The following is a 10,682-nucleotide window of genomic DNA, read 5'->3' as shown; positions in this document are numbered from 1 at the left end:
AAATCACATACAATACAACTGTACTCTTAAGGATTTTGTTTACCATGTGAAAACATTAGTTCTGCCTGTGCTGTTCCTACTTGGTGCTTGTCTACAACCTGTATGATAGTGCTGTCATCGTTAGGTGAAGGGAAAAAAAAGCAAATTGAACTTGCTTGATTAAAGAATACTGTGTGGAGGGCCACATAGTATATTTTGAGAGACAAGCCGAGGGCCACTTAAGCAATTGGCCCCCGGGCCGGACTTTGGACATGCCTGCACTTAGATTCTATTTATGTTTAGACATTTAACATTTAACTTCACAACTACAGTGAAGATTTCAGCTAAAAACAGGGTGTAAATTACATCTTTTCAAGTCAACTTGGCATCTCCGGGCTTCTATAGATTTGGGATTATGCCAGTAATCGGCAGTATGGAGCCATTTTATGCTCTTTTTTTCTCCCGTTTTTTTGTTTGTTTCTTCTTATGTTTGAAAGTTGGTCACCATCCGCATCTGTTTAGGTGAAAGCTGCAACGGTGTTTTTTGCCGTGCAACTCCAGGAGTTTTGTGGACAACAAAACTTCACCTGTCCTTCCATCGCCATGGCGGTGAGTACATAATGACTGGATTTTCATTTTTGGGTGAACTGTTCCTTTAAGTAAAAGTAAGAAGTAGCTCATTTCAAATGTAGTTTGGATAGTCGGCTACTGTGAGTAGCTGTCACTTTACTGAAGTGGTGGATATCAACATTTTGAAACTAGTTGGTAAATATGTAAAACTGTTAATAATAAACAGACTTGATCAGAATATCACGTTTTTCATGCATTTATTAAGAGTTTGCCCACATCCTTCAAGCCTCTACTCTTATTGCCGTACAAAAAGAGCGACATTTGGCACTTCCAGGCAGCTCTGAAACCCTCTGGTCTTCAGAGTTAAGCGCTCGGTCCGGGTCAAGCCGGGCCAATCTAGTCCAGGACCAGAACTGTACCTGTCAATATCCAAGCTCTGCCCAAGACGCAGCACTGAACACATCTTCAGACATTTTCACCTGTCAATGACAGTCATCAGCAGATGTCATCAAACCTCTCCTCGTCCTCGTCCCTCTCTGCTTCGTTCAGGAAATAAAATTTGTTTGTGGGATGATGCTTTCCACTTTGTGATCTGCAGGGTTTGCTGCTGCCTCGTAGTTGCAGATGGTCACTTCATGTCTGTGAGCCTAGGAGGGACAGAGAGCAGAAATAGACTGAATACTACTTCCTGTAGGAGGGACAGAGAGCGGAAATACACTGAATACTACTTCCTGTAGGAGGGACAGAGAGCAGAAATAGACTGAATACTACTTCCTGTAGGAGGGACAGAGAGCGGAAATAGACTGAATACTACTTCCTGTAGGAGGGACAGAGAGCAGAAATAGACTGAATACTACTTCCTGTAGGAGGGACAGAGAGCAGAAATACACTGAATACTACTTCCTGTAGGAGGGACAGAGAGCAGAAATACACTGAATACTACTTCCTGTAGGAGGGACAGAGAGCAGAAATACACTGAATACTACTTCCTGTAGGAGGGACAGAGAGCAGAAATACACTGAATACTACTTCCTGTAGGAGGGACAGAGAGCAGAAATACACTGAATACTACTTCCTGTAGGAGGGACAGAGAGCAGAAATACACTGAATACTACTTCCTGTAGGAGGGACAGAGAGCAGAAATACACTGAATACTACTTCCTGTAGGAGGGACAGAGAGCAGAAATACACTGAATACTACTTCCTGTAGGAGGGACAGAGAGCAGAAATAGACTAAATACTACTTCCTGTAGGAGGGACAGAGAGCAGAAATACACTGAATACTACTTCCTGTAGGAGGGACAGAGAGCAGGAATAGACTGAATACTACTTCCTGTAGGTGGGACAGAGAGCAGAAATAGACTGAATACTTTCTGTAGGAGGTGAAACACAGTTGTAAACTAGAGACCATCTTGCGATGCGATCACACCAGCCAGGGGGGCCGTAAATTGAACTAAATACGGCCAATCAAACAGACAAATCCTAAAGTTCCCACCCGAACATATTTATTACACAGCTGCAACACTCAATTTGAGTTAAATTCAACCTTTTTTCTCGTGGTCTTTATTAAAAAAAGGTCATTCATCAAAATTATTCGTAATTATTAGTAATTATAGATATTGACTGATATGGTTTATATAGATTTCTTTTGGTTATATCTCCCAGCCCTATGTAAACGGCACACCTGTAAAGTTACATGACTGCATCTTGCACAGTTTTTTTTATGCTATCGCGCTAAGACAGACATATACTAAACACCTGGCAAAGTACAACTGGTGTTGTTTCTATCTGACATGTGGCAGGCTGGGGTTGGCCGGACTCACCTCTGCATACTCTCCCCTCAGACCGATGTAGTAGATCACTCACCTCTGCATACTCTCCCCTCAGACCGATGTAGTAGATCCGGGTGCTTTCTGCTCCAAAGTTCTTTGACACGTGGATGGAAAGGTGGTGGACGCTGGAAAAACGAGCAATCCTGGAGAGCGTGACAGAACAGAACCGGGTGACACTTCAGCGGGCAGTTTAAGACACCAGCTTGGGGAATACATACATATATTCATGGTAAATTGTGTGTGTGTGTGTGTGTGTGTGAATTAAAGACACACAAACAAAGCGAAAGAAGAGAGGAAAAAAGTGCAACCCAGCATACGGAGGTGACACGTGCTGAATATTGGAGAAATTAGCCAATTTTGAAAGTGAGATAGAGTGGTGACGCTTTAGCAAGTACTGTAGTTTGAGATGGCAGATGAGGGACTGCAAACCTGATCATACTGAGCCACACACACACACACACACACACACACACACACACACACACACACACACACACACACACACACAGCGTGTTTAGACAAACCAAAAGTGAAATAGACAGATAGTAAAAGAGACAGATGATCGGTTTTTGCGTCCAGACTCGCCCTGCCCATTATGTATTTGCCATAGCTGTATTTTAGTGAAGTCTGTAGTATGTTTGCAGCTCTCACTCTCCATCTCTTTACGTGGCTCTCTATGTGTTGGACTAATTGCCAATTTCCAATTAATTTCCAAATCAGGTTTAGCACATCCAGACCAGTCGCTTAAAGCTACAATATGCCGCTTTTTGGACATTAAAACTATCAATAAATAATATTACGATATATGATCCATTATCAGGCTGTGACCCCATGTTCATGCCCAAATACCCAGTTTAACTGAAATTGGGTATTCAATGATGTTCAGGGAGTTTTGGACACACCGACTGCCTCAAGGCCAGAAGTTTCATAGCACAGCAGCTGCATATCGTAGCTTAAATGTGTCCTGGCGTAGCTGGATCCCAGTGTTGAGTGTTACTGTGACCTGCTCTCACTTGGTGGGGTACTCCAGCTGAGCCAGTGGGTCTCTGTTGAGGCGGAAGGCCTGCTCCGGCTCCCGGCCCGTGTCGTCAAACGACATCTGGGGGATGTTCTTGTACCTGGAATGAAACGACGAGAACTTACCCAGGAAGCTCCAGAAAACCACTTCACAAGAGTAAAGGAAGGGATAAGGGGGCACTTTCACAGCTGATTATCTTCATTATCGATTCATTATTGATTAACTGTGTAATCAAATAAAGTTGAATAAATAATGACAAATGCCCATGGTAAGTTAGCAGACCCCAAAGTGATTCTTCAAATTACTCAGTCGAAAATGTTAATTTTATAATGATATGGAATTGATAAAAGCAGCTAATCGTAGCATTTGTGAAGCTGTAACCTGCAAATGTTTTGGTATTTCTACTTGAGAAATTAATAAAACACCTGTGATGCTCATTACTCACAGTCGTACTTCAGCCGGGTGAGACTCATCGTCTCCTCCAGAGATGATGATGCCTTTCAGCTTCACATTGCCTGTAAAACTGACACAACACACACAGACACGATCAAATCATGAGGAAGGGACGCAGTAAGGAAGGACAGCAGCGCATAGGGAAGAAAGGTTAAGTCTGGATAAGGTAAAAAATGCCAGTTTTAATAAAAGCGTCTGAGAAAGTATACAGGACAGGTTGATGATGATGATGATGATGGACTTACGGGATGTTGAACAGCAGCTCTTCGTCCGTGTCACTCTCAACAAACTAGAAGAAAAGGCAGCCAAGAGTCAATCTTTTCCATTCAGATTTCACAGCAGCATCAGAGAACATTAGACGTGTTTATCAGACTGTGGGTGGGACCCAGAATGGGCCCCTGGCTCGACCGGTGTCATGCCGAGTTTTGCACCCCCCGCCGAGAATTGCATCCCCACCTCACGGGAGCATATTGTAATGATGTATACGGAAACGTAACTGTTTAAAAATGATATAATTGTCTGGGTAGACGTGATCTCCAAGCCAGGGGGTCTGTCCTGGCTCATGGAGACCGACTTTGATGCATTAGATCCGCGTGGAGGTGACTTCCATGCTTGGGGCTCTCTTCTGGCTCATGGAAGCCGACTTTGGTGCTAAAAATCCGGGTACAGGTGACCTCGAGACTGGGGGTCTCTCCTGGCTTTATGGGGGGGGGGGGGGGGGGGGGGGGGGGGGGGGGTGCAAGTCTCGGCGGTTTGTACCTGCCGAGATTTGCATCCCTGTTTTTAAGTTAAAACAGCCCCAAAATATGGTGGGGGTGCAATTCTCGGCGGGGGTGCAAAACTCGGCATGACACCGGATTGGGGCCACAATGGCCCCACTGCAGTAGCCTATGATCTGCAATGCATTCCTCCGCAGTGCATTCTTTGGAGAGATGTGAGTGTTCAACACATTTGGGACGGGATAACCTGAAAATAACACTAATAGCACAATATTGACAATCATACTGCGATTGTTTGTTTGTTCACAATGTGCAATTCAATCCAAAGGCCAGAAATTGACCGCAGCACCACATTATCATGTTTTATAGCAGTGTAGAGCAAAAACACTCTTATAAAATTAACTGCAGCCTCATCAACTAATAGACTATAAACTCGAAGCAGCCTTATGCAAGTGGCTCCAAAGAGACGAATCAATACTGCACACTACTAGGGGTGTGAATCACCAGAGTCGCCATAATATTATTGGGGGTTAAAAAAATACTGTATTGCGATTTTATAACATTTTTTCAACTGCAAATTATGTCATAATTTTATTGCAGAAAAATGGGATTCTCAAGCAGACTGACCCATACTGTCATCAAAACCTGTCATGAATGTTTATTAATTATTATTTGTATAATACAATGTCGCGATACTTTGCATCCGAGCAACCGTTTGTTTACCTTTTCTCGCTCTGTCCGCTGGTCCCATGGTTTGAACACGAGCTTCCCGTCGCCGTCCCTGCTCTCGTTGAGGCACTGCAGCTTCTCCGTGTCTATCCGCTGGTATAGACCGTACTCCAGGCCCCTCTCCGCGGGCTCATGCTCACCCGAGCACCCGCAGCCCTGCCCGTGGCCGTGGCCGTGGCCGTGACCAGACATGGTAAACCAACCCCGGCCTTTCTCTTGTTGGCGTAAACTGCTGTTGGAGATGTGTGTCCAGCAGCGTCTGCACTTCTTCTGAATGTTTTCAAAAGTGAGATCAGCAAGTTTCACAATGCAGCGTGAAGCTATGGTGAAGCTAGCCAGCTTGCGTGCGAGATGACTGACAGAAAAAACCTATGACACCGCTTCCAGTTTGAGATTTTCAAAATAAAAGAACGCGTTGACTTCTGACTGATGATGTCACTATTGCTCAAGTGACATCACTGATTACATCCCAATTGCTTGAATGACATCACTGATGACATCATCACTGATGACATCACAATCACTCGAGTGCCATCACTGATGACATCATCACTGATGACATCACAATCGCTCGAGTGACATCACTGATTACATCACAATTGGCTAAGCTGTCTGTGGTCCCCATCAGAGGAGCTCTGTCTGATTTTGGGGGGAGATCTTTGCTTTGTTCAGCTCAACAGTCATGGTCAACCCAGACATGCCTTTCAACCTCAACTGAGGGCCTGGATCAACTGGAAAACACTGAGCAACAGTTGTCATAACCACTGATGATGTGGATGACGTGGGGCATGAGACGACATAATAGCAACAAACCCCCCAACCCCCCCCCCTTCCCCCGTGGTGGACAAAAAGTGGTAAAATAGGCAGTGAGTAGTTTAGTTTAGTTTATTAAAGGATCCCCATTAGAAGGACATGAATGCACCTCTAATCTTCCTGGGGTCCTGGACATAGAAAATACAAACATATAAATAAATAAAAACTCAACATAAAATAAAAAGACAATTAGACAGATTGTAAACAACACAAATAAGGTCAACAGATATACAACTGAGTGAAAATATGAAATGAACAGATAACAAATAAGCCTCCCAACCCTTTACCCATCCCTGTTGTAATAAAAAAAGCAAACCCTGCACTGGCCTGCAGCTTTTAAATATTTTATTTTGAAGGAATAATCGTGCCTCGCTGGAAAACCGGAAATTACACTATGTAACATTTTTCCACTTTCCACTTGCAACATGAGGAAAACAAAATATCACACGGCCAATCGAACGACACGTACAAAAACGTGCTCTGCGATTGGCTGGCATCACTTGCCATCAAACGCCACTGCACAGGGCATTTCAAATCACACGACACAAAAATGATTCTGGACACGCATCAGGGCAAAAAGTCAATTTTATTAAAAATGACCATATAACATTTATTAAAATCTAATAAAATTACTATTTTTAATCTACTTCCTTTTAGGGCCCAAGTTCCAGGGTGCCAGGTCCCAGTGTTGAAAATAAATACATCTCATAATCATGGTCAATTGAAGCTGCAGAGGTCCTACTTCTTATTCCTCATCATTATTATTATGTTTTTTTTTTCATTCTTCCCACAGACAGTCTCTTCAGCCCTGACTCAAGGTACTTGTCACAGTGAAGCAGATAAAAGTAGGGATGCACAGGAGCAACAGTAGGAAAACGTTTGGTTTGGAGGCACAGGAGGGAGAAAATGAGCCTATGACGCAGGTGTGTGTGTAGTCTGTTCTTTTAAAAACGCACAGGGATAAAAACAAGATGCACGTGTGTGTAGTCTGTTGTTCTTTTAAAAACGCACAGGGATAAAAACAAGCCTATAGGTGTCCAATTCATTATTTGTTAAAAACAAAAACCGTCCGGTAGAGAGGCGTTGGGTGGCATCTCGCTGCCTCAGCTGACATGCGCTGTGCATGCGATAAAAAAAAAAAAAAAAAAGAAGAAAAGAAAAAAAGGGCTTTCCTAATGTAGTGTATAATTTGGTCGTAATGGACAGTAACAAATGACTATTCCTTAAAAATTAAAGAGTAGCTTTTTTTCCCTACACACTAAATTCTACTGGAGATGAGGAACAAGTAACTGTGTGTGTGTGTGTGTGTGTGTGTGTGTGTGTGTGTGTGTGGGTACAGTATAAGGGTTTGAAACGCCAGATTAGTTGAAGAGTATGAAGATTTCCTTGGTAAACACTGGAAATTCAAATATCTGACACATTTCACACTGACAATATAAATACATTTTAAAATCCCCAGAATAGACGGCATCATTGGGGGAGAGAAATCTAACAGTTTTCCTGCATTTCATGAAAAATTCATATGCGGCGATACAAGTTTCCAGTTGATAGTGTATGTTTGTCAGGCCAGGCTGATGGTGAGTGTGTGTGTGTGTGTGTGTGTGTGGGTGTGTGTGTGTGTACACAGGGGTCTCCGACACAAATTTGCTCGACTTAAATTAAAACCACAGATCCTCTCCAAGTTGTTTCAAAAGTTGAAATTCCTAAAATACATTCAGTCTCTTGTCCTCTCGCACTATCGGCGGTTGAATCTGTTCTTGAAAGCTTTGAGAGTTTTGGCCATCATGGGGGCGATTTCTGTGAGAGAGAGAGAGAGAGAGAGAGAGAGAGAGAGAGAGAGAGAGAGAGATAGTGAATTGCACATCAAAACTCTCTCGAACATATAACAAGAAAAGATAACAGAAAGCATTTTTTATGTGTGTTATCGTTGACGCTGTTTACGAGCATTTTTAGCCATAACTGGACTGGCCATACATGGGGACAGCTGGAGAAACTGGCCCAGGCCCGGGGTGACTGGAGAGCATTGGTTTGCGGCCTATGCCCAAAGTTGGCCCACAGGCTTAAGTAAGGAGCATTTTTTGGCAAGTCTGTGTGGAGTTGTGCCCCATGTATCCCAGTGTATGGACTAGTTATTATTTGTTTTCATTTTTCAATAATGAACAATGCAGGAATAAAATGTCTGTAAATGTCTTCCCAATGACTCGCATATAAAACAAAGTCTGCTTTCCTCTGAAGACTCCGTTCTTGCATTCAACATGAAAGGCGAATTTCACAAACTCGACGAGCAGCAAGCTCTCTTCCAAGCTTGTCTGAGATCTGTGACTCTCTCTCTCTCACACACACACACACACACACACACACACACACACACACACACACACACACACACACACACACACACACACACACACACACACACACGCACAAACAAACAAACAAACAAACAAAACTTACTTTTGACCTGTGGCTTGTCCCGGGGCGTCTGTCGTCCTCCTGCCGCGCCGGGTGCTGCGGGGCGGGAGGAGCTTTGAGGAGGGCTCTGTTGGGCAGAGGAGGAACTGCTCACTTCTCCGGCGCTGTAGGGGGCGCTGTAAGTAGTAGCCGGCCGGATTCTGAAACGCAGAGGCATGGCATTAGTATGAAATAGTGGCAGCAGGTCATTTAGTGAAGGGTGACCCAGACGAGAGCGGGCCAGGCGAGGCAGTGTACTGACTTGATGGGAGCAGCGGCGGCGGTGGAGCTAGCGGTGGAGGTGCTGGTGGTGCCGAACTTCTCCTGTCGGCGGCGCACGTCACGCGGCGGCTTGGCAACGGAATTCACAAACGCCATCTTAACCTGCCGCCCTGACAAGAGAAACACAGCGTTCACAAAATGCAATATTTAGGATGTACTGTAGCGTGGACATCAGGGGTGAAGAAGCTGTTATTCAAAATATGCAAGCTATCGAGACCTTCAAGTAATAATCTGACATTTTCAAATAAATCTATGTCCGTTTTGCCACCTACACAATCTTACACTGTCTGATTTACAGGTATCTCGGGGAAGTGCAGTTAGGAAATGCCACAGCAATGACTTCCGCTTAGGAACAAATATTTCACCACAATAAAACAAGACTATAATAAAAATAGAATCTCGCAGATCAGCACTTAAAGGATATGGCCGGTGTTTTCTTTATGCAAAAAGTCAACAAATCCTATGAAAATAACAAAATCAACAATGTGTTTACTTCGCTCCTGTTACTCTCTGACTTCCCATGTACCCTTTTAACACTTTCAGTGCCACGGCCCTTGGGCAAAAGGTTGCTTGCTGTGCCACATAGGCCGCAATGCATTTTAAAACAGTCATATAATTTTTTTAATAATTACTATGTAAACACTGAACACGCACAAATAACGATGAGACTCTCTTCTATCACCTGCAAAAAAAAGTTTATTGATCCCATTTTCCGTTCTTTAGTTATGAGCCGGAGAAGATAGCTTGATTGAACGAAAAAAATACCTTTTTTTCTACGAGCTGAGATAATGAGCCTTTTGTGAAATTAAACATTTCAAGCACATCTCTGACTCTGAAGCTAATTTTCTGATGTCTGGGTCTGTCTGGGTGAAGTGTATGCTGCTCTGCTGCTCTCCGTGCTCCCCCCCCCCCCCCCCCTCAACTGCACACGCCTCCTGGGTGTGTCTTATGTGTCTGGTGGCTCTCAGTCTCTGCTGAGTTTGCTGCGCACACACAGTGAATGGGGCGCGACATTCAGCTTTTTGGTTCCGCGTGTGTTTGTCACGGGCTGGCATGCTTCCAGTTCGGAATAATAATGCTGATTATGTGAATGTGCTGTTTGCAGCGTACATGGAGGTGCTCAGTTGTGACAGCGGATGCTGCTGCTCGGGGCACAGCTGGCGTTGTGCTCGTTGTGCTTCATGCACGTCGATGCATACGGAGGGGTGCGATGCGATTTCCTCATTTTCACCAGTGACTATTTCTGTGTGTTTGGCTCCTTTTTCTCTGATCAGGAGAGTGCTGTCGCCACCTAATGGGTTTGTAAAATAGGTTATCGACCTCCAATAGCTACAATATTGTTAGAGGCGACGTAAGAAGCTTAGATCGACACCCCCCCGTCAAAAAAACAATTTGGAGTTATGACGCCATTTGGCGTCGCTGGCACTGTACGGTAAATTTCTAATGACGCCATATGGCGTCGCTGGCACTGAACGTGTTAAGCAGTCAACCCGTAAGTCATTGGCTCCAATTGTAAGCGAAAAAAACAGTTCAAAGAGATAGTTTACATTGAAAGAAATCGCTGTTACCACGAAAAGTTAGGCGGTTGTAGTTATTACCAAATCAAATTCAAATGGGAACAAATCCTTCATTACGCCGGGACTATTTTCTGTGATCGCAAACGTGTTTACGGCCGGCTTATGAAGTCGTTTGAGGGAAAAAGTCAGCCGTGCATCGTGATGATGAAACATGCTGTCCAGAGCAGCGGCATGGTTCTGTGTGACGCGTTTTTAATCGTTCCCACGGACCTCCTGAATACTTGTGTTACAGTGTTATCCTTCCCTCATAGAAAGTGAT

At 44.1% G+C, this 10,682-nt stretch overlaps 2 protein-coding genes across 4 annotated transcripts in view; both read right to left on the bottom strand.

The window, feature by feature from the left end:
* Positions 1-682: 682 nt before the first annotated feature.
* pithd1 (PITH (C-terminal proteasome-interacting domain of thioredoxin-like) domain containing 1) lies at positions 683-5,625 on the bottom strand. 2 transcript variants are annotated; one of them, XM_083646566.1, is made up of 6 exons: positions 5,295-5,625; positions 4,098-4,141; positions 3,845-3,922; positions 3,395-3,499; positions 2,373-2,524; positions 683-1,196 (listed from the first exon to the last, which is right to left on the bottom strand). In XM_083646566.1, the coding sequence occupies exons 1-6, from the start codon at positions 5,490-5,492 to the stop codon at positions 1,183-1,185; spliced, it is 591 nt and encodes a 196-aa protein (XP_083502692.1). In that variant the 5' UTR covers positions 5,493-5,625; the 3' UTR covers positions 683-1,182. The 2 variants fall into 2 exon arrangements, with proteins under 2 accessions (XP_083502692.1, XP_083502691.1); XM_083646565.1 differs by having other exon boundaries at positions 2,416-2,524.
* Positions 5,626-6,565: 940 nt separating this feature from the next.
* Positions 6,566-10,682, bottom strand: part of eloa (elongin A) — a 33,416-nt gene continuing 29,299 nt past the window's right edge. For both annotated transcript variants that reach the window (XM_083646148.1, XM_083646149.1), the window contains exons 10-12: positions 8,827-8,956; positions 8,568-8,725; positions 6,566-7,910 (exon numbers count right to left, since the gene is read on the bottom strand). In XM_083646148.1, coding sequence (XP_083502274.1) covers positions 7,849-7,910; positions 8,568-8,725; positions 8,827-8,956 — 350 coding nt within the window. In that variant the 3' untranslated portion in view covers positions 6,566-7,848. The remainder of the gene's footprint in view (positions 7,911-8,567; positions 8,726-8,826; positions 8,957-10,682) is intronic.

This window comes from Poromitra crassiceps, assembly GCF_964638095.1.
Source record: "Poromitra crassiceps genome assembly, chromosome: 11".
Classification (NCBI taxonomy): domain Eukaryota; kingdom Metazoa; phylum Chordata; class Actinopteri; order Beryciformes; family Melamphaidae; genus Poromitra; species Poromitra crassiceps.
Note: the sequence above shows the minus strand (reverse complement) of the source record. Positions and strands in the feature narration are given on the sequence as shown.

Bases quoted from the DNA above. Each gene is read 5' to 3' on its own strand.
- pithd1 (XM_083646565.1), bottom strand. From the start codon at position 5,492: ATGTCTGGTCACGGCCACGGCCACGGCCACGGGCAGGGCTGCGGGTGC. The intron at 3,923-4,097 runs GTAAGTCCATCA...GTGTTGTGTCAG, and splicing joins GAGCTGCTGTTCAACATCCC to TTTTACAGGCAATGTGAAGC. The intron at 1,197-2,415 runs GTGAGTGATCTA...TGTCCCTCCTAG, and splicing joins TGAGGGGAGAGTATGCAGAG to GCTCACAGACATGAAGTGAC.